Raw genomic sequence first — 27639 nt, forward strand, 5'->3', positions numbered from 1 at the left:
CCTCATTGGGACAGTCGCTCCCTCCTTTCCTCTCTCTCTCTGGCCACCCACTCTGGGACCTCGTCCTGCTCCTTCCTGTGAGGGTAAGAATCTTGGTGTCATTTTCGACTTCACCCTCTCCTTCTCTCCTCACATCTCTGACGTCTCTAAGAAGTCAAACTATCAGCTGCACATCCTCAGAGGTATTCTTCCTTTTCTCACTTTCCCTCAGGCATTCACTGTCTCGAGAGCTCTGGTCCTCTCTAGGCAGGACTATTGCAACAACCTCTTTCTAAATCTGGCTGCCGCTACTCTTCAACCTTTACAACTTATCCAGAACAGGACTGCAAGACTTGTCCTTGGTCTCAAGCCCAGGGATCGTATCGCTTCAGCGCCGAAATTTGTTCACTGGCCCCGAGTGGCTGCAAGGTTCAACTCCAAGACCCTCTACATCATCCACAAGGCTTTCTGGGGCCTGGGACCGCTCTACTTCCAATGTTCTTTTCCAAAACATCTTCCTTCTCGAGCTCTCTGCTCATCCACCTCCAACTCTCTGAGGGTCAGACGCTTTTCCAAGCATAGAGTTTGGGGCAAATCTATATCCTCGGCTGGGGCCTCCATCTGGAACAGTCTCCCTGCCTCTCTCAAACTTGAGCAGAACCACCTCTGGTTCCGGAATCAACTCCAGACCTTACTTTTCACTGCTGCTTTCTCTCTTCCTCTCCCATGCTGATGCACATGAATGCTCTGCACGCTGGTCACCTGGTCACCCTCTGAACTCGGGCCCAGGCTCCTGCATGTCCAGTTGCTCTCCCACTGCCTCTGGGCACCCCAGCACTTAAGGGTCTGTATCGGTAACACTACAGTTCCTTCTCTCTGCACTTATGAGCCACCCGCTGGCTGCACTTGTGAGTTGCACTTCTCCCTTCCCCTCCCCTGATACTTCTTCCCTTCCCTCTTCCCCACACATGCATGATCTGAATGACACAAGGCCTAGTAAGATCGTTATTTTGTCCTCCCTTTGTTTCCCTCTCCTTGTCTTGTCGTGCCTAGAAACATTTGTGTACAGGCGCATTGTAAATGCCACATCATATCATATAATATCATGTCATGGTACTAATTCCCCTAGCTAAGTGATTGTCTTCTATGCACATACCACACGCTCTGTATAGGATTCCGGATGATTTGTTATATTTTCTTCCACATGGTTTTTGGCCTTGCCACTTCTGGTTCTAAGGACATGATTGGCGGTCTGCTTGAGAATGTTCCTCTCCTACAAACACCTCACGTGATGTGCACCTGGCAATTAGACATGAGCTCAATGGATACTCTCGAGGTCAAATTAGCCCTCTGAAAAGGAAGGCGCTTATTTGAATCCCAGACACGCAGGTGCCCCCACCATGCCTCCCCGTTGCCTATGTAGATTTGTTAGCCACACTACATGCATCTCATAGTAAAAATCACAGGACATCCTTCTACATGCACTGTGACAAACTCCTAGACCCCTAGACTCCTAGACCTCTAAACTCGTAGACCGCTTGGGTCCTCTGCACAGGTGGTCAGGGAAAGGCCATCACTCTTGGATCGCAACCCTGGGTGCCGAGAAGCGAGGGAGGATCACCTGGGTGGAGGGTCCTTGGGGACTGGGAGTGGGGAGCCCTTGGGCGAGACATGGTGTCCCCCTTTTCCTTGTGACAACCCACCCAACCCTTCCCCGTCCTTCAGAGGCTATTTTAAGTCAGCTGCCCTTTTTTCCCCACAAGTGACAATTGGCAGTACTGGGACGAAGAAGAGGCAACTAAGAGCAATGAAGATTTGCTCTTTTACCACTCTGGGACTAGGGAGAGGCCTGCTAAGAGCTGTGAGGGTCAAGCCTCTCCCTTTGATTATGATCAGGCAGGACTAAATGGAGATTCACACCTGCAGCCTGTCAAGGGGCTGCAGGTGAATGAAAGGAGACCAGCCTAGCAGGGAAGAGTGTCAGGAGAAGCAGCAAGGAGGTCGTTGTAAGCAGCAGAGAACCTTATTGGAGCAGGACGCTGAGACACTGGGGAATACAGGGTGAGGCAGTCACTTGAAGCATGGCATGGGAGATGGGGCTCCATGGATCAGACTGAATCTGGTAAAGGGAGTCGTGTGGGAAAGGCTGTCCCTTTAGCTTATGCTCGAGGTGCTTGTTCCCCTCAGTCGAGAGGTCAACACAGGAGTGTCTGAGAGGCAGGACCTCAAAGGCAGAAGGTTGGGTGATCCACGCTCCAGCAAGAACTGTTAAAGGGACCAGTGTATTTCTGATCAATGAGAAACCCTATTAACGAGGAATGCGCTGTATCGGAGTGGTTGCGTGTCCCAAATGGGCACGTTTTCAAAAGTCTCTGGTCTTTGTCATTGTCAATTACTAAACTACTGGAAATACTTTGTATCTGAGTGGTCGCGTGTATCAGGAAACAAGTTTTTGAAGATCTCTGAACACTGGGCAATACATTTAAAGCAAAACATTTAAAGCAAAACAAACAAATATTAAAAAACACCAAAGAAGAAATCAGCTAAGAGCAAAACCCTTAGTTATTGAATACCGAACTGAATCAAAACTTTGCGAACATTTTAAATGTAAAAAGGGAACATAAACTCAAATTCAAGCAAACCATTGTATGCTGAGTTCTGAAATGAATATAACTTTGAAGAATAAGCAAGTAAAATCACTGCTGAATTCTGAAGTGAATATCATTTTGAAGAATAAGCAAAACAAAAGACACAGAAACTTCAGTTAAACAACAGAAAGAGTATTGCTACCAACTTCTGTGACATCTATAAAGTATAGCAACAAATATTTGAAAGCAGAAATAACTGAACTTTGGAAATCAAAATTAAGAAGACAAGGATACTTTCTTTTGAACTGCGTTGTTTAACAAAACAAAATGTTGGGCAAGGGAACCCTTGAGATTTGAGACATTTGCTGACGTGAGGACAGATTCTCAAGGTTCCCTTGTGTTTGAACTGTGTTGCTTAAAACTTGGGGAAGGAAACCCTGAGTATTGGTTATGATTGTATCACCTTTAATCCAAGGAAGGTCATTTTGCGTCTTTTTGTGGAACTGTTTTACACTTGGGGAAGGGAGCTGAAAGGAATCTGTCAGCTGGAAGAAGCTCAGAACTTTATGTAGAAGACTGTTTTCTTTTGGTTGTTGACACCTCTACACATTGTATAGATTTAGTAGTGAGGGCAAGTATAGATTTTGGACACAGACAGATTCTTAAGTTGAACTCTCTGACTCAGACTTTCCTTAGTTTCATTTGATATGGGAAATCCCACCCTGGCATGGGGCTGGTTAGGCCTTTTTCCATCCTGACCTTTATGTTAATAAAGTGTTTTATTTTTAATTCTGAATGTGTTGTCTGTGTCTTGCTTCATGATGCCTTCAAAGCACCCCTCTTGACGGCAGGCCCCTCCCCGGACCTTCAGCTGGACTCCTCTAAAATCACACTAATCACTCAAATGGTGAGGGATTTAGGATGGGCATCTGGCAGTTCAAATGGAGTGGCCATTATCTTGGGGGGCGTTAGTGCCTTATATCTGGGTAGGCCTGTTTTGGCAACTCAGGATCTTTGCCCTGACTCCCTTGGGATCGTCCTTCAGAGACAGGCGCAGCCCTGCCCACGCTTAGCTATTCACATTCCCAGGGCTGGCAGATCCATAATGGGTGAGGGGGCATTGACCCACCGGGTCTTTGCCCCCTCTCACCCATTATGGGGCAGCCAGACCAGTAAAATATGCGCACTCGCTTGGCTATTTTTTTAGCTGAGGGAGTGCTCATAACTCTGAAAGGGAAACTCTGTTTCCCTTTCACAGTTAAATTTCCCCAGCTGCGCAAGCTCAATGAGCCATGCAAGGCTGGGGGCGTTCGCTTCCCCAGCCTTGCATGGCTCATTGGAAATGCTGGCTGTAGTGAGGCATCTCCGGACCGCACCCTCAGGCCCCTTGCACGGAAGTGCAAGAACCAGGAGCCTTCCTGGTTCCTGTTCATGTTTGCATGGGGCTGGAGCACTGGAACCTCCGGGGTTACCGGTCATTTGGTCGAAAAAAAAAGGTCGACAGGACATCTGATCGACACAATTTGGTCGAAAGACAAATGGTCGAATTTTCTTTTGTTGGTAGTTTCACTTTTTTTGTTTTTTTTTGGGGGGGTCCCCCAAACCACCTTTTTTGCTTAAAAACCCTTTTTTTCCTAAATGAAAACCTGAAAAATATATATAAAAATAAAAAATAAAAATTCGACCATTTGTCTTTCGACCAAATTGTGTCGACCATTTGTCTGTAGACCAAATTGTGTTGACCATTTGTCTGTCGACCAATTTTCTGTCGACCAAATGACCGGACAGCGAACCTCCGAACCCGTGGCACAAGGACCATTTGTTTATGTTCATTTTATTTTATTTAAACTATGTCTATGGATCCGTGCATTCTTGTGTTGTTAGGTGAATATATGATGATGGGTTTTGGTGTAAATGACAGAGTGTTTTCTCTATGTATGTTGTGTAAATGTGTGTGTTTGTATGTTCATTTATTTAGTATTTAAATATGTGTATGAATGCGTGTATGCTTGTGCTTTGAGTGAGTGCATGACGGATGTTTGTGTGAATGAAACAGAGTGCTTGCTGCGTGTATGTTGTGTAAATGTGTGCACTTGTATGTTTATTATTTAAATATGTGTATGGATGGTTGTATGCTTGTGTTTTGAATGAGTGCATGATGGATGTTCATGTGAATGAAACAGAAAGTGCTTGCTGTGTGTATGTTGTGTAAATGTGTGCGTTTGTATATTTATTATTTAAATATGTGTATGGATGTGTGTATGCTTGTGTTATGAGTGAGTACATGATGGGTGCTTGTGTGATGAAAGAGTGCTTGCTGTGTGTATGTTGTGTAAATGTGTGTTTTTGTATTTTTATTATTTAAATATTTGTATGGATGCATGCATGCTCGTGTTATGAGTGAGTGCATGATGGATGCTCGTGATTGGGAATGAGACAGCAAGTGCTTGCAGTGTGTATGTTGTGTAAGTGTGTGTGTGTGTGTGTGTGTGTGTGTGTGTGTGTGTGTGTGTGTGTTTGTGTGCTGGTATGAGATGATTTTGGTGAGTGGGGGTAGGAGGTTTGTACAACAAAGACATTTTTAAAAATGCCTTTGTTGCACAAACCCCCTCCCCACCGGCAAAATCAGCTATCCGGCTGAGGTGCTGTGGGGCCCAGGGGACAGGGATGGCATTTGTTTACTGGGCATCTATGATAGATGTCTAGTAAAAAATACCATACCTGCCCCCCTGTCCCCGCAGAGCCTTGCATACACACAGAATCACTTTGATTGTGTGTGTTTTTTTGGCGCTGTGAGGCCCAGGGGACAGGCATGGTATTTTATTACTCGACATCTATGATAGATGTCTAGTAAAATATACCATCCCGACCCCTGGTCCCCAAGAGCTTGGCATACAAACATAACCACATTGATTGTGTGCATGTGTGAGGAGCTCAGGACCCAGGAGACAGGCGTGCCATTATTTTACTGGTATCTATGATAGATGGCCAGTAAAAAAACATGCCTTATCCCACTGCCCCCAGCGCCAGTGCTTGCTGTGTGTATGTTGTGTAAATGTTGTGTGTGTTTGTATGTTTATTTATTATTTAAATATGTGTATGGATGCATGTATGGTTGTGTTATGAGTGAGTGCAAGATGGGTGCTCGTGACTGTGAATGAGACAGCAAGTGCTTGCTGTGTGTATGTTGTGTACGTGTGTGTGTGTGTGTGTGTGTGTCTGTGTGTGTGTTTGTGCTAGTCCGATATGATTTTGGCGAGTGGGGGTAGGAGGTTTGTACAAAAAAGACATTTTAGAAATGCCTTTGTTGCACAAAGCCCCTCCCCACTGGCCAAAATCAACTCTCTGTCTGAAATGCTGTGGGGCCGAGGGGACAGGCATGGCATTTTTTTTTTACTGGTGATCTATGATATTTGTCTAGTAAGAAAATAGCATACCTGCCCCCTTGCCCCCCAGCACCTTGCATACACACATAATCACTTTGATTGTGTGTGTGTGTTTCGCGCTGTGAGGCCCAGGGTACAGGCATATAATTGTTTTACTGGACATCTACGATAGATGTCCAGTAAAAAATACCATCCCCAACCCCTGTTCCCCCAGTGCCTGGCATACACCCATAACCACATTGATAGTGTGCATGTGTAAGGAGCTCGGGACCCAGGGGACAGGTGTGTCATTTCTTTACTGGGCATCCATGATAGATGACCAGTAAAAGAAAACATGCCTTACCCCAGTGCCCCCAGCACCTCACAATCACACATAATAACATTCATCATTATTGTGATCATGTCTGACTGCAAGGCGCTGGCACACCATAGAGCAGGCATGGCATTGTTTACTGTGCATGGTTGATAAAGCAATTATAATACGTGTCATTATGTAGCTAGACTTGCATTTTAATGCAGCCAGTCTAGCCATTTCTTATTGTGGTATGACATTTTGTATAGGGCATCTTTGGTAAAGCAAGCATAGCAAGTGTTATTATGAAGCAAAACTGGCATTTGTTATGCAGCCAGTTTAGCCATTTCTTACAGAGGCATGACATTTTGTATTGGGCATCTTTGATAAAAGCAAGTAGGATCAGTGGTATTATTCTCACTGTGGCATGACATTTTGTATTATTAAATAACCAAGGATGGGCGTCCCCTACTATGTGGACCCCGGGAGCAACAAACCAAAGAGCAGAAGGGGAAAGGAGGGTTGCACGGTACAGCCTGCTAGAAAAAGTCAAGCAAGGTATATAGCCTTCAGGTTAGAGAAACCCATAAGGGAGTAGGCCAAGTCAAGGATAATATAAAAATAACATATCTTTATTTATCACATCTCAAAACACATAACAGCTAATTCAGAGTACATAATAAAATAGCATAAAAAAATACAGTTCATGTTGAATCTATACAGATAAAGCGCATGGTATTCCGTACTTCACCCTACAGTGCAAAAACTATGTAGCATACAGAAAGTTTACTGCTATTCATAGGAGGAAAAAGAGAAAGGACTCTGTCAAAAAAAGGTCTCTACCAGGGATCTAATTAATCCCCCTGCATTGTTAATATAGACATACTCCAATATTCAATTCTTAATGGAAGTGAAGTAATTCAGTAAAATGTTTAATAATTGAGATTTAGGAATACAAAAGTGCTACATGCATAGTTACAAATTCTCTCCAGCCTATTGGTCTGGAATGACATATTGCAAAAAAGCATGGATCTAGAATTAGTTAGACAAACTTGTACTGCTGATACAGATAAATTTGCAGATTACAATACTCATCACCATTTCAACCTAAATAGTCTGGCATTGCAGTAGGCATGTTTGGTAAAAACAAGCATAAGTAATATTATGTAGTTAGACTGGCATTCCAATGCAGCCAGTCTAGTCATTTCTTATTGTGGTATGACATTTTGTATTGGAGATTGTTGGTAAAGCAAACAAGATATGTTGTATTTCGAAGCAGACTGGCATTTTTGATGCTACCAGTCTAGCCATTTGTTACTGAAGAACAACATTTTGTATTGGGCATCTTGGATAAAAAGCAAGCAGGATCAGTGGAATTATTCTTACTGTAGCATGACATATCGTATTAGGCACCTTTGGTAAAACAAGCATAGTGTTATTGTATAGCTAGACTGCCATTTCAATGCAGCCAGTTCAGTCATTTTGCATTGTCATATGGCATTTTGTCTTGGGCATCGTTTGCAAAGCAATCATGATAAGTACGAAGCTAGACCGTCACTTTTCTGTACTTAGTCTAGCCATTTCTTATTGTGGTATGACATTTTGTATTGGGGCATCTTTGATAAAGCAAGCATGATAAGTGTTAATATGTAACTCAACTGACATTTTAGTACAGCCAGTTTGGACATGTTTTTATACTTTGGCATGCATTTATAATGGTAAAGCCAACTTGAGTATGTTCTTATGTGGGGAGACCTTCCATATATTGGCAGAACAAACATGGGCATGTTTTCTTATAGTATCATTCATGGCATTATGCACAAAGTAAGCATGAGTATGTTCTTATATGGGAATAATAGGGTATATATAATGTTGCAGTCAGCATGGAAATGTATGGGCACAGCCAGTGTGGACATTTTTTATACTGGCACATAATGTGGGGAAAAAGCATCATGAAAATGTGTTGGAAATGCTCCTGCGCACTGATGGTGACTTGCATCTATTGGATTTTTTTCATGAGTTGACCTACAAAACCCAATTGCAAAGTGTTTGGTTTTTTACCCAATTTTTCTAAAAAGTGTGCTCTAAAATGCACAATTTTCACCCATTATTTAAAAAAGATTCTCAGGGGAAGAACCACTGAATCCCCATTCAGTGGTGTCGGCTCCCACGCTGCGCTTGGTCGCTCGGCCATATCATGGACAAATATGTACGCACCTCTAGTCAAAAAATTCACCAGCCACCACTGCGCATTCCTTTCTAGCTGCATTGGCCTGAAACGTGAAACAATGGATAGCTGTATATGTTCTGTCTGAAAGCCTTCCTGTCTAGTGCCTGCCCTGGGAATGGGGGTGGAAGTGTATTGTTGCCGAATTCCACGCTCTACTATTGCTGTTACCAGGGCCTGGCCTTTCTAAGCCTTAATTTCAATATGGCCATGTTTCAGTGTTTTCTACCGCAGGGCGGTACTGACTATGCCTGGACCATTTGTGTGGACTAGTGCTCTATTCCCTCACCCCATAGGTACACCCCCTTCCCTGAGCCTTCTAGGGATACACAACCTGCTACTTCATTGCCCCGTACCCTGTCCATATGTTGCCTATTGCTCCCACCTCCCCTAAAACCGTGTTTCTTTGTTTCCTTATGCTCTTAATATATCTTCCTCAACCAGAATCGTTTTGGGTGGGCCAAGTTAATCTGATCATGACTTCCTACATCGACTGAGTTTCAAGTGTTTTATTGCGCTAAATCGGCTCAGCTTAACTACACTTTAACTAAAGTTTCTTCAGTGAACATTTATATACTTGTACAGAAGCATGTGCACACGAGCCAAAGAGCAGGTGTACATTGACATAGTAGGACCACTATAGATCCTAAGGCAACAGCTCCCTCTAGCGGTGACAATAGGTGAAGCTATGCGAATTGGCATTGTCTCTATACATACTAAGGCAACAGCTTTGTCTAGCGGTGACAACAGGCGAAGCTATGACTGCATCGGACAAACATACATCTGGCTTTTATTATATTGTTAGATATATGAAATAAATATACATATATTATTTTATATATTGTTAAAAAACTCTTTGCCAATTAAGCCCAATACCTATATCATTTGCAGTATAAAATGCTAATTGTTTGCATTGGAAAAGAATGAAGAAGCATCAATATCTCTCAGACACAATAATGCAGCTTAAAATGAAGCGAACACATTGTTATTGATGCTACACGAGTGCTAATAGTTAACCAAGTCAATTGGTGTCAGCGCAGTGGTGTTTTACAACTACCAAGCCTCAGCACTGTGTCTAGACTGCCCACATTTATTCTCCCTCCAACTATGTCTGTCTTGCAGCTTGTTGCATGAAACACCACCTAAATACACAATTGGATGCCACGTGTTGAAATCGGAAAATTACATTTATATGAGTTTATTTCATTTAATGCCACGCACATTTAAATAAATAAATATTATTGTCTTTAAGAATTCTGATATTATTACCTGGATGATGGACTCCCTTTCAGTGTCTCATGTTCCATATTTCTTGTCACTGAGTCAAGCATGTTCAAGATATCCAAAGGTTTTACTGATTCTAAAAATGGGAACAAGAAAATAATGGAAATACATTTTTTACAAAGCCATTTTGTTGAATAATTTGTGGAAAGATGCATAGGCCCAGACAAGCAAAATGTGTTAAACAGAATAAAGAAATAAACAGAAATGATACCATAAGAGAAAATGATTGGGATCAAGAATCGGGAGTGGGGTGAGTCTGAAAAGAACATCCTTGACAAAAGAAAACAAGCAAGTGGGAATGGGTTACAAAAACGTACGTCTTCATCATGATGCCATTATATGCCCCTGGTGTTTTGAATTTTTTCTTAAATCCCCACAGACTCTGATTTGTGTACTCTGCTTTCTATTGGCACCAGGTAGTACTGGTTACTGCTCATGTGAATTATATCAAACTGTGCAGATGCATGACATGTGCTGACATTGGGCATTCGCCGAATCCAGGTTACTGGAGCAAGGCTGCTTGCTCAATGCCAATGGATGCCACACATAGGAGCTGTTCTCAACAAAGGAGCGTTCATCAGCAGGGAAGCTGTCATGGGGCAGATGCCACTTGCCTGAGGAGGACGACACCAGAAACCCATCATCACCGCCATATTTTACCCAGAACTTTTTAATGATGTGACACCCTATGGACATGGACATAAATAATGGACCACTCCCAAGAGACTCCCTCATTACAAGTTGGGCTGTGTGGAAGAAAATGCACCAGCAAATCCGTTACTGCCGCATTGGTGCAGCGCCCAACTACGACTTTGGCAAAGAAGAGGAGAATTCACCACCAAATAAGAGTTGGAGGTAAATCTGACACCTTTCAGCCAAAAAACATCAACATCAGCAGAATTACTGCAGGCAATAATTCCACCGAAATCCCTATGTAGTCCTATGAACTCCAATTAATGCGGACTAACAGCGCCTACCACCAATTGTAATCCGGCGGTAATTCCACCAGACCAAGAGGCAGGAACGGTAATTCCATTTATTGGTATCTCACTGGATTTATTGCTGAAATACCACAAAACCTGTGATGAGGCCCTTAAAGTATTTAATTGTTTCAAATTCTTTGTTGCTTGGGAGACTAATTAAATTATTTGAATCAACTAAAAGTTCTGAATAAAGGACCGGCAGGCCTCCTAAGTGCCTTTGAACATCGTAGGGTCAATTGTCTAGGGTGCAAACAAAAATGCCCAACTGGAGTGTGAAGTGCATTAGTTTGGTCGCAAAAGGGTTATGGCTATGATGCATTTAGTTTGTTCTGCAACACTGGCTGTAAAATATACTTTTGCTAACCCCAATGTAAAGAAATGAAATTGAGACTATTCTTTTTTGATGTTTACAGACTCAATGCGACTTTTGTCACTACGGTTAAGAGTTCACACTTTTCTGAGTTTTAAACCCAGTACAACACATTTGCTTAATAGCAGAGGACCAAATTCACACAACATGTCTCTTCCTTTAAAAATACTAGCCCCAGGAAACCAAGAGCTGCTTATTCAGACAAGGAAATGTCAGATTCACTTGTTCAGGGGCATATGCTAGGCATTCTTAAATGTAGCTGGTTGTTTCCAGGGGTGTAACATTGGGAAAAATGGCAGGAGGAAAAAAGTTGATAGGGATCAGCAAAGCAAATGGATTACAGCCAGAAATATTCCAATTTTTGGTGATTCAGAAATCTGTATCATTTGATTTTTTACATTTTTCCATCACCAAATGTATCATATTTTGGCAAAATGTGTGTAAGATAGTGCTTCATGTATGGCGCTATGTTGTCGTTGGTATGGTCTTATAGTGGAGTGAAAGTGCATTGTTGCATGGCTTTGTTTCCAATAGATGACCTTTTGTGTACAACATAACAGTGAATTGCCAGACAGAGTACAGATGCATTAGGATAACAGAAAATGTGCACCAGTGCACATGCAAGTGTGTGGGGTATTAGCACTAGTGTGAACATTGCCCTAGTGCAGAAACATTGTTTCAATACATTTTTGCCCCTGTGTGAGAGACGTTTTTATGGCAGGCCAAAAGGGGCACTTGCCCAGGGCCCCCACCTTGGAGGAGGCCCCAGAAGGCTACCTGATCTGAAGAAGTAAGATTCCATTGCTCAGCAGTCTTAATAGCACACGTCAGGATATTTTATGGGGTGCTGCTGAGGCTCTAAACCCATTGCCTTTCTGTTTTGACAAGTACATTCTGCCTTGATCAATTCATCATGTATTGCTTTCTGTGTTCACTGTGGTATGCATAGTTTGCGTGTTCCCTATGGCACAACTCTGTAGCTTTCTTTCCTTCATGTGGGAATTATGTGGATCATGTGCAATAGGCTATGGTGAAATGCATATTGATAAATTGAGTGCCACAATGGTTCAGAAGTTAGCTCAGTGTGTGAAGCTCCCATTGCAGAGATATGCGTTCATATGCAAAATTGGAATATCACATTCGGGCAAGGCTGGCTGAGCCTTTCGCATGTCTGAAGTTTATAAACCTGCCTGTATATGTACTTGGTTTGCAGAACAACATCTTCTGTTATCAGCAATGTACCTGCACCAGATAGGGGTGGCTATAAAAACTAACCTATCATCCGTATGGTGAAGGTCTAGAAATTGGTTTGTTCAGATGGGGTGTTGTAAAACCTAGGCAATCACCTCCGACGATGGCATAAATTGTTACTCCAAGATGTGAATAAGTATCCAAATTCAAGACTATGGCACGACAGCGTTCATGTTTGTATACTGGATTTGCCAGCAGACGATACAGTGATCCTAGTCAAATCATCTAATATATCTTACATTACTGTGCTTTCTTCTGTGAGATTTGCCTTCTTGCATGTTGCTGGTATCGTTTAGCCCATTACTTGATCTTTCTTCTTATGTTAGCCATTTGGGTGGAAGGCTTGGTCGACAGTAAAGAGCGGACAATATGTTAGAGGCCTCAGGCAAGCATATTTTAAGGTCTGCTTGTTTGAAACAAAAAACGGTTTGCTTTTTGGTAAAAGTCAAAGGTTTTTATGCACGTTTACAAATGAAAATGCCACAAACCATTGTTTTGGCAGTATTTAAAGCTTGAAAATACAAATGAAAAACCCAGATTAAATGTGTTAAATCACATCGATTGGTATGCTGGTTCTTATACACTTCCCTTGATAATGAAGAGAATGAAGCTAGAATCATTCCCATTCTGCATAACACCCTTCTATAATATTTTGTTTAAAAATGGTCATGTTTGGTAATGTGAGTTGTGTACTTTCCAAGTCGGTCTTTTTTAAATAAAAAATGAGATTGTTTTAGTTCATGGTAAGAACTGGAAAAGAAATTGTTCAAATGCAGAAATTGCAGAATTGGCACAAATCCCAGCTTCACCCCTTCACCCCTTAACCTATGTGTGATCCTGTGCATCTCACTTAATCTTGTATTGCTGAACTTCTCAATATTGCAAGTCCCTAAACCTTTCAAAATGGTCAGCCCTTCCGAGTGATTTCCTTCTCATGGTATTGTCTTCCTAAAAGCCTTATTCATTGTTTCACTGTTATTAGTGAGCATATTTATAATGCAACCCACAGGCATTTTTTCCTTTGATATCTAATAGCAACACTATTTGAAAAACCTATGCCACTTCTAATCACAGTCTGTCTGGATAAAGACACCTTTCTGGTAGCTTCTAATCTGCCTCCACTATCCATGCTACGGTATGTGTAGCTTTCTCCTTCCTTCAAATTAGTGGTCTCTATCCATGCATGAACACGTTTGCATTCTGTGAGGCAGCTTATCTGAGTTCTCTGTCTATTATGGGTTACATGTACCTTTTACATACGGTCCTGCATTAATACTACATCTACCTTCCTGGATGTTGTTGATAAAAAAAGTATCCTGTATGTACTAGAACAGTAACCCCTTTGTAGACTGCTAATGTTGGTCTTCAAATGCTACTTGTTTATCATTCTGATTAGAGCAAGAGAAGAGGGCAAGGGGACTTAAAGGGAGTAAGCGTGCTTATTATGCTGCAAGACAGCATATCAACCTATAGGGTGTGAGCATGACAGGTGGAGTGTGGGGGCGCTACCAGTATTCTTGATCCCTTAATTCCTACCAGTATTCTTGATCCCTTAATTCCTTCGGTTTGGTGGAGGGGGGCCCCAAAGTTGTCCATGCCCAGGGCCCCAAAAGTGCTTAAGATGGCCCTGCCCTGCGTAATGTTTGCCCCAGTGCCACCTGTGACTATTCATGGGATCTCATCACTTCTACCCAGGGGAGAGCCCTTCCCTTTGAGGCTAGGGAGGTGAGCCCGCTATGCAACAATCCCCCAAGGGGTGGTGGAAAGCAGGACCTCACAGGGAGAGACTCCTTACATGGGGACAAGGATTCCCATTCAGTGATGGAACTCCCTGCACCCTTTGGCTTTGAGACCATGCAATCCTTGAGGTCTTCCAAGAGCCAACATGAAAGCATTACTATTTGTTACTGCAATATTCCCTTCTTTCCGCACTTAAGACTTAATACTACCAAGACGAGGAGGAATATATAGAGTGATAATAAGTCATCTCCCAAACATACTGAGAAGTGGAAGATTGAGGGAGTGATGCAAGTTACTCAATTTCCAAGTCTAGACAGTACTGGGAAGAGGTGGCCCCAAGGAGGCATTAAGAATACTCCATCGATACAAACGAAGGACTATAGGACTCCGCTGGGGAGGCCCCCGCTACAGGACATAAAAACCAAGAATGGACTCCATGAAGAGGGAACTAGGCATGAAGCCTGTCAGCCTGGGAGACTCAAACCTGGGAACAAGGAAGTGAGTCGGAGAAGCTGGTCCGGAAAAGGTGGCAGAGCACTCCATAGCTCGACGCAGACCCGACCTATGCAGAAGCTGGAGAGAGGCTGACGGTAGCATGACCGTCGGCGGGACCACCCTGCGGTCCTTCAACTACAACAACACCGAAAGGCCAAGAAACCTGTGGAGCCAGCGCAATGTAGTGGGAAGCAGAGAGAGATACCAAGAGTGAAGAATGTCTCGGGAGTAACCTCCCTCAACACGCTAGTTACAATAAAAATACCAAGTGTGAAGAGTGCCCTGGGAGTAGTCTTCCTCATCACAATAACTGCAAGAGAGATTTCAAGCATAAAGACTGCTACAAGAGTAGTTTCCCTCATCAAACGGTTTGTGGAAACTGGGGGGAAAGCCAAGGACATCACAGGAGTGATCTCCCTTGTTCTCATAGATAAGAAGAAGAGAAGGAAAGTCCAGAAATATATTTAATGCTGAGAAAGAATAATTGCTGGACATTTAACCAAGCCCAAAGAAGTTCCTGTGAGGAATTACAAGGGCTTATCAGAAATGTTGCAAGAGTCTACTAGAAATGAACACTTAAGGCTGAAACAGTTGGACCAGGAGAAGGGAGTCATTCTCCTGGCTTCATTTCTGTTGGCTGAATACATTTGAGTAGTGGTAGGGTCAGAGTACGATAGCTTTGGACAGAGGACTGATTCTTTAGTTTGACAACCATCCTAACAACTAGCACCCGAGTTAGAATTCAGTTAGGTACGGCAACCCTTCTAGTTATATGAAAAGATAGGTTCTTTTCTTATTATTTGAAGGCCTTGAGTTTGAAATACACCCGTTTGTCCGACTACTCCTTCTGACTTACCACACAACCCATAACACTGCCTTGCCAGATTAATCTTGCCCTGTTAAAGTTTCTATAATGGTGTCCTAAATGCCATAAAGGTTCATGTTAATCTCTGTCAATAGAACTGTACTTAATCTGGAAATTGAAGGTTATCTAGTAATTAAATCTCTTCTGTTTGTCATAGTGCCGATATGGAGCAGTATTCGCAATGAGAGCTCTTTTTGCCCTATGGAAAATGCAGGTAAAGAATATTTTTTTTGCACCAAGGTGTTAATAACATGCAAAATTGCACCTGCAACAGTACAAGGTTTCTGTAATACTAGCTGTTCCCGGTGTGACATACGCCTTTCTTGCATACCATAAAGGTCAATATCAGTCGGTAATTCATAAGGTCACTTCTGTCCCCCTTCTTAAATATCGGAAATACCACTAATGGATTCCAGGAAGGGGGTGTAGGTCGCTTTGACTTATTAATGGAAATTGAAAAGGCTAACCTTATAGGTAACTGTCTTCTTCTGAATTTGGAAGGCATATTTGTATCAGATGGAATGAGAGGTATACGCGGCATAAGAACAGTATATAAGTTCCATGGATTGCATGGGCCTCTATGATGCGTCTTTGTAGATGTGTAATTGTCAACCTTGTTCCATTGCATAATCTCTGTGATGGCATAAGATTGGACAGTAGCATAATTACAGCAACTACTTTCAGTTTTAGCTCATGAGGAGGCATTCATCCTACAGCATCTCGCTCTTTAGAGACTGCAACATTGAGCTGGAAATTAACTGTTCATTGACACTGGAACAGCTGTGCCCTGTGTGAAGAGAAATGGGAGTGGAAATAAGTAACTTAAAATTATTCAGAATATTTGCGATAGTGGAAGGTGAAGGTGACCGTGTAGAACCATGCTCGTTCTGTTTGTTAAAATTATAGCTGTTGTTGAAGTGGAAGGGCACACAATGGTGCATTTTGCAATTTGGACAGCAGGCGGCAACTGAACACTGATGAATTGCATCAGCTGAGTACAGAAACATTTGTAAGTGTTTTATATATATAGATGTCTCCTGAAGTGTGGGTAGTCGCGGTTTTCCTTTTTTGGCAATGTCAGTGGGTATTGTTGAGACTGCACAGTGTTCAAATGGCATATAACATGGATCCATAATTTCATGACTTAGTGATTAATCATGTTCAGTTGATAGTTGGTATTGCATCAAAGAATTCTAGTACATGTAGTTGTAGTTGCAAACTTTGTGTTACAGTAACAATATTTTTAAATATAGTGCCCACCTTGTTTTGTACTTTCACAGGTGGAGATTTATTTACTGAGCTTGGAACAGGAGTAGACTAATTTTCTAAGTCATTAGAACTAATGTCAGGCACTGTGTTTGATGAATGAGACAAAATACTAGTTGCAAAGGAAGAATCTTCAAATTGAGTAAGATTACATTGAGTGATTGGTGTGGAACGAATTTGTGATGGAGGAGAAAGTTATTTGGAGGCAGGAGTTTACAGTGGCTGTTACTCAGTGTGCAGAACAAAAAAAGTGGTCATTGCAAATACACATTTGCAGAATTGATTGGAGGCAGGGTGTGCCCACATTGTGAGGCAGATCAGACAAAAGGCTAGTAGAGAATATAGATTCTTAAATGTTCTTGAAGATAGGAGATTACATTCACTGGTTGTAGTGGGCATGTCATATGTATGTGACAGAAAGAGGCTTACAATTGTTAGGAGTCATGTAATTACAGTCAGTGGTTTTAAATGAGGGTGCATAAGGAGAACACCATTTTGTTGCTAAGAACTGTTAATTTAATTGGCTGGAGGCAGGAGGTTACATTTAGTGGTATACTAATGGTGTCAAATGTTTTGTGGTGGATGAGGCAAAATACCCTTTAATTGTAAAGATTATTAGATGTGTTGGGAGACAGAAGGTTACATGTACGGAATGCACCAATATTTTCCAGAGGATGAGAAAAAATACTTGTACCAACTTTTTGCAATGACTGAGAGAAAATACCAGTTGTGAATAAAAATGCTTGGAATTGTTTGGAAGCAGGAGATTACTTTTTTAATTTTATTTGTTTTTGATTGAAACAATTCAACCTTAACAAAATATTATCAATACAAACATTTCATATAACAAAATGTACATGTTTACACAATGTAAAAAAATGTACAAATACATTATCAAAATAAAAAGAATAGCATTAAAAGAAAAAGAAACAACCCAAAAAGTCAATATTAATAAATATCATACAAAATCTTCATAATGACAATAAGAAGCAGTTTACCAAATACAAATTACTGCATAAAACCAATACAAGCCTACAATTCTTAAACATTTCTAACTATTCGTTTGGTTTTCCAAATTTGGAGAGAGGTGAGAGGCAAACGTCTAGAACACATTAACAGCAGACCACATAAAGCCTTGATAATACAAAGCACACAGGACAATCCCTGGTACCTTTTGAACTTACATTGATAATAGCTTCATTTCACCCTAACAGCCCAGTGCGAACATAGACGCGCCAAAGTGAAAAAGCTAATACTCAAGAAGAATCTGAGCTCGTAGTCAGCATGTACATATGAGATTGCGCCACAAAAACCGTAAGGTAGGATTTAGCTCCTGGCTATCGGTTTTGCAGAGACCTGCGGGTGCTTGGCACACAACTAAAACAAAACAAAACCTTGGTCTCTGTACCTCGCTTTCAGGAACACATCCAAATCCCTAACTCGTTCTTAAGGAATAGAGCCAGACCTGTTCAGACGAGCCAACATCTCAAATAACATTAACAGGCGCCTTCTACTCCATACCACATACCCGCGGATGAAACCCACGAGTACATCATTAGGTGGGTACATCTGCTTCGCAATTATTTTAAATCTAAAGTAAAGGTTTCTGTTGTAGTATGGGTTTACAACTCTGGGTGGTTTACGCAGGCGAGAGTAAAAGCATATCTCCATGCTTTTCTCCTGAATAGGTGCCAAAAGGACACACCAGAGTCCTGGCAACAACTGACAACATTGTTGAAGGCCCCCACGGAACAATGCAGGTAGCTCATCACCTACAAAAGTTTCTAGGTCACATTATGAGCATGAATAGAATTGTAGCAGTAATAGCTCACACTGATCATGTTTGTTTTTTACCTCACAGGCCAAGAATATTTGCTAAAAAAAAACATGCGATCAATTCTAAACACCACAGCGAACCATGTTCTTTTAAATCTCTGGATGATAAACTCCTGACGAATGTTCAATATTAACGTATATGAACTGAAACATGTTTAGACGACAATCTGTGATTCATTACACAGTGTTAACAGACTAAGATGAGCAATAAGCTTGCGTATGACTTCCTGTTCTATTGCTCAATGAACCAGAAGACAATCATGTGGAAAGTCTGATGTACATTAATGTATATTTTGTTGCCCAGTCCACCCCTGTTGAGATTGCAAACGAAAGGACTATTTAATAGTACAGTGTGTTTGTTTGTTTAAAAAAAAAAATGATGTATTGATTTCTGTATGATTTATTGTGTCAATGATTAAATTGATTTTAACAGTACTGAAAGATTTAATTTTATAATCTTTTCAGATTCTTGATCTGTCAGATCAGGCTCTATCTCACGATTGTTGGCAATTTATCACACCTGGAAATAGATAGAGACAGCACTCAGTTATCTGCTTTATGAGTGCACCCCAGGGATCCTCAATTATGTTTGACAACCCCAACTATACAATGCTCCCAACTGCCTCAAAGGCTTCTCAATTAAGATACCAAGAAAGTATCTTATCACTACATCGCTTGGCTATCATTAATATCTTAGTCTTAGAGCCATTCATTTATAGGGAATTCATCACTCTGTCTTCTGTGAATGCCATAATTAGTCTCTAAAGACTATAGAAGTCAGATCAAAAAGCAGAAACTCGTCTTCATATGACAAATAAATGATATGAGTGGAGTCTATCTTTGGTCGGGCAATGATTGACAATTAAGGTGATCTTCTACATCTTACATATATAGATTGAAGAGGCAGGGGGCAAGAATGTATCCCTGCCGTAATCTTGTACAGGTATCAATGGCCCTTGAAAGGGTTCCCTGTTGGTCAAGTCTCATTTGAACATTGGTCTGTTCATGTAACCCCACGTTGAGTCTAAGCAGGTTTGGGGGGATGCCCCAATCAAATAATTTATTCCATAGTTTATTCCTGTTTACCAGGTCAAAAGCAGACCTTAGATCTATAGATGCCACATGGACATTTTGTATGTTCCATTCCAGACCTTGTCCTGAAGCCATTTAGGCTAGTGAAATGCATTCTCCTGAATCCAGTTTCTTGTTTCCAGATTCTCCCAATCCCTACTGCCCAATCCTACAGTTGTAGAAGTATACTTGCAAGACTCTTGCTGTCACCGTCCAATAAAGTTATTGGACAGTAACAGCAAGGGTCTGATGCTAAGCCCTTCTTTTTATAGATCGGCACAATATGTGATGTATGCCATGAGAGTGGGAAGTCAGCCTTTTCAATGATTTCTTAAAACAGTCAAGTTAACATGGAAGCCCAAAGTGCCAGGTTTCCTTTGAACAAAAGATTCAATAACTTGTTCGGACCGGCACTTTTGAGCTACTAGCTTTCACGATAATTTCATTCTCTAACTGTGGGTTAGTTTTATATAAACTATTCAAGCATTCCATACCCAATCAATCTCAAATAGGAGGAAGAACACTGTCCTCGATTGTGAATAAGGACCCATAATGTCCGACCCAAACAGCCTCTTCAACCGCATTTGACTGGTTGACGGCTTGGCTGCCTTCCAATTCATTAATAACCCTCCTAAAATTGCTGACATCATTATATTTAAGCAGTTTTAACATACATTTGGTGTCATTTTGCTTTATCCTGGCCTGCTGTTGTTTACACCAGTTTTTATGTTGTTGTTTAATATGCCCAATTTCTTTATCCTGCTGCTTCACCGTACTGTTGCTTTTCTGTATATTATGCATTTTTTGCCCCATAATACACTTAGCATTTACTGTTTTTTCATCGTATGCATGGGTATATTTAGCAGGTCTGGTCCTCTGTTTTCCACTGCCATTCAGCATACATTTCTGACATTGGACCAGGAAACTCTCAAAGTTTACTGCAGACAAAGTGGACATTTTCCAATCATATGTTGTTCTATTGAATGTTTCTGCTAAGGAATCATTATATTTCGTAAACGTCAATTTATTCAATTTCATACGATTTCCACCATTGCTAATGACTAGATCGTTAGGCTCACAACAACAGAAAAAACTCCACCTTGACCTTCAAGAAACAATGATTGCTTCATTTGTTAACAACAATATCTAACTCCGTACAGCATGCAAATAAATGGAGTCTGCAAATATATAATCTATAACCAATCTACTATTGCCCCTGTGCCATGTGTGCTTCCCTAGTAGGTCCCCATTGATGTTACCATTCAATGTATGTGAGCCAGGGACATGCATAAAGTCCCACCATATTAAGCCATTCCTGTCCTTTACAGTTTGAGGAACACTATGACATATATTTTCAGCATTATTTTGATTATTATCCACCTCCTCTGGGCATGATGAATTTATATCACCTGCAATGTAAACATAGCCACCAACATTTTCATCCTTCCAGTTCAGTAAGTAATCACAAATACCTGCAAGAAATTAGCATAGTTTGGCCACCTTTGGTATGCCAATAAGCATTTAAAAGCAAGATTTTACGGGTTACCGACCCTGAAATGAACATTTCTAATAATAACTTGTGTCCCAAGCTGCAAGTCGTGCACTTTAATGTTAGAGATCACAGGGCAGGATTTTATGACGGACATCAAGCTCCCCAATGGACAGACCACTGCCCCTCTTATTGCGGCCTGTAAATAGATACTGTACCCATCAAGGATTGGGCAGGAGAGGAGCTAGGTCTCTTGAAATAACATAATTAGGTGTTCTTTTAAAATTGATCGCAAGACGGGATCTGTAAATAAATGGGAATGACTGTGTGAGTTCCATGACAGTATGGAACATTTATTAATTTCTGTTTCATTCCTGACCAATGCTTGTGATATCCATGACCAGTCCCTGGATTCCATTGAGGGAAACTCCGTCCTAAAGGCAACCACTTCCCTTCGACCTATAACGCACCAAGAAGCTGCACGATTAGCATTATGTACACACTTTATTTTTTCAGATGGCCCAGCATAGAAAGCTCTCTCGGTGATTCAAAATCTCATTATTTCACCTGGAAGGCCATCATTTTCAACGATGTTTTCAAGTATGTTTTCCAGCACAAATCTGGAGGCCAGATCGACAATTACACAATCTATTCTTTCGGGGTCCAAAACTTCTACCTATTAAGATTTTTTTTCGATATGGCCCTCAGATTAGTGACCTGAGCGTAAATCGCCAAAATACAGGAATTATTCAATATTAGAGGCTCATTGTCCTATCCACAATGCTCCAATAAGACGCTATGTTGATGGGCCTCAAATCTCTGATTATTCGATTCATGAGAGCCATGCTTAGAACCATTTAATTTACCTCAAAATCTGAGAGCGTTACTACTTTCTACTGATTTTTCTGCACCTTTTGCCCCCCTCAAAACACTAGCCAATGGGGTCACCCTAGTTACTATCTGACATACACCCAGTTCACACATTGGAGAATCCATCAATACCGTTCTATTTTGCACTCTATTAGTATCCACCAATATATGGGGATACCCCTGTACTTGCAATTGCTCGGTATTCGATCTACACCCACAGAACACTCTTCCACATGATTGCACAGGTTGAATAGGCCTTAACAGTGCTCGGCAGGTACAGGAGTTACAAAGACATTCAGAATCGAACTACCGCTCCATCAGCTACTCTTATACACATATTGCTGTTCGGCTCATCTATTTGAAAAAAGACAGACTGTTTGCAAGGCACTGGTTTCCTATATGCAACTGTATGCTGGGGATTCGGCTCAACCACTGCTACCTCCCCCACACAGTAAACATCATCTTGTAAACCTGTTTTTGAAGCCACTGTAGGACCATTATTTTTGGGGAAAAGGTTGAACGGACATGCATCAAAACTAGTATTTCTATGTCTTCCTATCCCCTCTATGGGGGTGCATACACTTGAAACGGATGTTTTGGTAGTCCTCTTAACTGTAACTTCCTGTTCAAACTCTGATTCACACCAACTAGAATCCGAAATAGGAGTATCATCTTCCCCCGATCCCACTGCAGACTCGGATCTGCCGACGGGTAGGTACTCTTTTAAATGTACTAGAGCGAGCCTTCTTTAATACATTTTCTCAGAAAGATTCTTGGATGGTCAAATTCCACAGGAATTTCCTGGATGATTTCCGACCTTCCATTTGACCTTTATCCGATTTGTTCTTCTGGATCACTGATGTTATTAGGTGTTTAATTTTGGCAGAGGACTTTTTACATGCAGGATCTCTGATGGACACTGATTTTTTTCCCAACATGGTCTATCTCCTAAGCAAGGGCAATACTGGAATCCAACAGTAATTGCCCCATGCCTTCTGTCACTAAAGGCTCTTAGTGAACTTCAGAGTGTCTGGCGTTAATATCACTGGGACACTGTGCCGGGCCTGGTACCTGTTGTAACATTAATATTGCCTGAGATAGGTCGGATCTTACGCGGCCCGTCTCTAGGTTCAGCAAGGATTTCAATTCTGCCTCATGGACAGCATTGTCTAATTTCTTTCCAATGGCCTCCAGAAGAATAGTGTGCCTTTTGACTTTGGTCTTAACGTTCTCAAACAGTGAGGCAAATGTAGAAAAAACATATTTTAATTCCACCAATGTCCATCCTGCTTTGTCCTCCACATCTAAAACAGGTTAAAAAAATGTAAACGATGCTGACTGCGCTGAACACGGACAGGGCGTCCGGGTGAATGAAGATGATACTTCATTCATCCTGCTACTTCGAATAGATTGATGAAGAAATGACGGCCTGCGCGCTTGATAAATTGCCCTGCTCATATTGAATTTCTGTTAGTTTAAGCGGCTCAGCGTCTGTTACCGCGCGGGACCCGCTGCAGAATTTACCAGGGCAGCTCCATGCCAAGCCGTGTCTAACTTCACAGCCGTTTTACAGAGAAAATCAGAAATCTTCATGTTAGTATTCATATTCATTTTGGCAGGAGCTAATGGTTTAATCTTTGCGCCTTTAGGGGCCCCTCTGCCTCCAACCTTTGTGGTAAAGTTATTAATGACTCAATTTGTTTATTCACAACTGCCCCGTCGAACATTTGGTCCTCAATGTTCGGAAGACTCGATTTCGCCAGACTTCTAAATCCAAACATATCACACATTTCTAGGTGTTTTGCTGCCTTCCAGCCTCTGCTGCTGTTTGCCAAAGACCACACAAGAAAACAAACACATTCGCGAACGCTCTGTGTTCGGCTGTGGTTTTTGTAAAAGAAGCTCCTCCTTCCGGCAATGGAAGGCAGCAGAGTGGCACTGTAGAAAGACTGCACAAGACTTTCTGCACAAGACAAACACCTCAGCAAACAGCTCCGCGAACGCTCTGCGTTGGGCTGGGTTTTTGTAAAAGAAGCTCCTCCTTCTGGCAATGCAAAGCAGCAGAGTGACACTGTAGAAAGACTGCACAACACTTTCTGCACAAGACAAACACCTCAGCAAAGAGCACCGCACAGATTACTTACAGTGGCTGTAACTGAATGTGCATGAGACAAAATACTATTTGTTGCTAAGAGAAATTCATATAGGTGGCATGAGGCAGGAGATTATGTTATGTTGTACTACTGAGATTTATGCCACCGATTGCTGCCATTTGTACGAGCTCCAGGCACTCTGCTGGACTTTAGAAAGAGGTGAGTGGGTTAGGGTAGTAGGGTGAGGGTACAATGCTAGTTAATGTTGTGTTGGTACATTCAGTCTGGAAGTACCCAGTTACAGTGTGCATGCCTGTTTCTAGGTCTTTGTGTCAAGGACATTGTGGTAATTGTGACCAGATAGGATCCTTATGTACACTTGGTGCTAGAATGCATTGGCCAGGGCAATGGTCTGAAAGTTGATTGCAGGGATGTAGAGTTTTTTTGTTTAATGTATCTAGGGAGAATCTGAGTTGCCTAGTTGATCTTTGTATAGTCTATTAGAGCATGGAACATTTAAGAGATGGTGCAGTGAGGTTAATGCAACGTTGGGCATCCATACGATGTGCCAGGGATAAAAAAAAGGCACAAATCACATTTGGAAACCATGAAGCAAAATATCCCTCCTCCCCTTGTCTGGAACCCACAAGAAAATACAATGGGCAATAATTACGCTCGGGTTACAGGTTAATTAAGTGGGCAACAATTGATTTAGGATGCCAGAGAGCGAAAAGAAGTGGGATAGAAATTAATCAAGGCAAGCAAACCATCCAGTGGAGCCAACAATTAATCTAGGACATCAGGAGAAAAGGTTCATTAATAATGGGACAACAAGCAGCAAATCACTGCCCTGCTGTAAATTCACTGATTATCAGATGGAGGTAAATCCTCCACTTGCCCCCTAAAACTCAGCAGATTTACCATGCAGTAATACCACCGGCAGTAAATCCAGATAAAATCCCCATGGACTCCAAAAATGGGGAATTACCACCACTTGTAATGCCATGGTAACTCCACGGGAGCCATTGATAGTAACATTAATTAAATTTGGTGGTAATTTGGTGGATTTAATTACAAAATTACCACCAAACTCGTAAGGAGGTCCTTTGGCTTTCACACACTTCCAGAACAATCACATCCGACAATCCAATCACATGCACACCATTTACCATTATCTCTCTGCCACTCCTGGAAGCAGCATTGCAACACTCATTGGTCCCCCTGCGGTCCCCCTACCCCCTACCACCATTGGGCACTCTGGGGTCGAGATGCAGGCTAATATGGCTGACGCCGAGGAACCAGCAATCCACAACAGCCAGCTTCCGGATTGCAAAGCGTCCTGGGCCCAAGGCCTGCTTCTAAGGCCTTCACTTATCTCTGCCACTCTCCACACGACTGCCTACTGCCTTTACTCCATGTAGGGTTCCCGGCCCCCGGACACTGCATAGTGCCCACTGTAACTGTTGAAGGTAAGCGGGCACCTTCCACTTCGTTTAAGTATACTAACGCCCCTTGTATCACGGTATTGCTTATTAAAAAGCGCTACACTGTTATAACCCTGCTATACCCCTAGCCACACCCCCTACCCTCCCGTCATCCCTGATGCCACCAAAATCATTGCCAAAATGATTATCGCAGTGCCAGCGCTGTTACCGTGCCTCAATGAGCTATCCCGATCCATCCGCTCAAGTGGCTGTGCTCCGTCCAGTTTGAACACCGCTCGGGCCCCCATCCTGCCCCAGATGATGCCTGCTGCCCTTGCAATAACATCTACCTCCCTTCATCCACAGCCTTGCATTATTGCGCTTCCCTGCATCACCTGCTTTGCTGGTGCTGACCCACCCTGCGTTACCTCCACTGTGTGTACTGCTCCTCCCTGCACTTTGCTTCCAATACATGCTCCCTCTTCTGCAATGCCTGCCACACTGGCACTGCTGCTCAGGTTGGTGGCGGCCTCCCAGCCTCATGCATCATCGCTGTCAAGACTCGCACTGGAGGGGGGTGTCTGTACTTCTGCTCTCTATGTGGTAGAGGAGAAGCACAGAGGACCCCAGCCAAGATCCTCGATTATTGGTACATGGTCGAGCAATCAAGGCCTAGCTTCTCGGGAGGTGATGCAGGCTGATTCTTATGTACAGTGGCCCCAAGCACCCACAAAGGATTGTCCACACACTGTTTCGGTTAAAACACAGTCTTTATATAATTAATATTCAAGGTCATGTACACTATCACAATAACTCACTTTGTACTCCGAAAAGAAAAATGGTAAATATATACAGTTGTAAAGTGGTACCACTTACGTTATCAGATCTCATTAAAGTGCATACGGTCAGAATGACAGACAAATCAAATAAAGAGGAAACCAGCAGTAAAGAGAGGAAGGAAAGCAAGATGGTTGAACAACTGGCAGAATGCTGGCCCCGTACCACTAGACACAGTTCCGTGTGGGGATCCCCCCACCTGGGCAACCTGTAGAAGAAATATACAAGCCCAGTCCATATATTGTTCACACTAGACTTCCCAATAGTTCTGCAACCCCAAAGTACCTGGCGTTGTAGCGTTCCTCGTCGGGGAATCAACGGCCCTTCTTGAGTGCCCTCCCATTCAGGCAGGAGTCAGGGGTTGTCGAACGTCCGACAGAGAACAGGTCGAGCTACGACGGTGAAGTGGCCGCGTCGTTCCTAGCGGTGCTCGTTGCCGGGGAAGTGTTAATGTCCTGCAAGGAAAAGGCGTGCGGGTGTAACACTCACCTGGTATCCACGGGGTCATCACTGAGCCTGTTCTGACCTCTTACATCCTCGAACCCTTCCCTGGAGGCTATCCGACTGGAGACTGGGCCTTGTTTTCTTGGATAGTGTGCTCTCTGTCCTCATTTCAGCGCACGAGTGCATTAATTGATGCGGGCTCATTGCTGCCTAGTTACTTCAGTGGCAAGAGTCCGACAGGTAAGTATAATGAGTCTTTTGAACAGTTCTCTAACTTCGTTCCTTTCCTTCCTTAGATGATGGCCGGCGTTCGGGGATGGCGGCGTGCTTCTGAGATGAGCAGCGCTGAAGGTGAGTGAGAGCGCGATGCGCGATGCACCCCTTTCATATTTGCATTGAACTGAGTTATTTTTCTGTGTCTTTTAGGTGCCGCGACGTTTTCAGCGTGGATGCCAGTTATGAAGAACAAATGCGGTAGGTAAGCGCGGTATGCGGCGCCTCTAGATGTTTCCACGATAACCTGGAGTGTCTTTTCCCTCTTGCAGATGAATGAGAAGTTCCAGAGACAGAGTTTCCCCAGAGCGGCTGGGATTCAGGTAAGGGTTTGAAGCACATACAGTATTTAAAAATAAGCGAAGATTTGCAGAATGCTTACTAATGCCTTTTTTCTGTTCTTTTCCCTTTTCCTTAGGAAGCGGCCGAAATATGTGGGGGCATCCATCTTGTCCCCATCAATGAACTACAAGTCCAATCCCCAATGTTATCCTATGGGAGTGAGTGAGTCTGGTGCCACAAGCGCCAAGTCTGACTCCAAGTGGGTCTTTGGAGGGATGGAGAGGCCCTTAAGGG

General features: G+C 42.5%; 1 protein-coding gene across 2 annotated transcripts in view; it reads right to left on the bottom strand.

Moving 5' to 3' along the window:
* IQCM (IQ motif containing M) overlaps positions 1-27639 on the bottom strand; it is a 1823621-nt gene that overhangs the window by 1017524 nt on the left and 778458 nt on the right. For both annotated transcript variants that reach the window (XM_069631255.1, XM_069631254.1), the window contains exon 4: positions 9742-9832. In XM_069631255.1, the coding sequence (XP_069487356.1) occupies positions 9742-9832 (91 nt within the window). The remainder of the gene's footprint in view (positions 1-9741; positions 9833-27639) is intronic.

The sequence above is a fragment of the Ambystoma mexicanum genome, chromosome 6q, assembly GCF_040938575.1.
Source record: "Ambystoma mexicanum isolate Mex_15411 chromosome 6q, UKY_AmexF1_1, whole genome shotgun sequence".
Lineage (NCBI taxonomy): Eukaryota > Metazoa > Chordata > Amphibia > Caudata > Ambystomatidae > Ambystoma > Ambystoma mexicanum.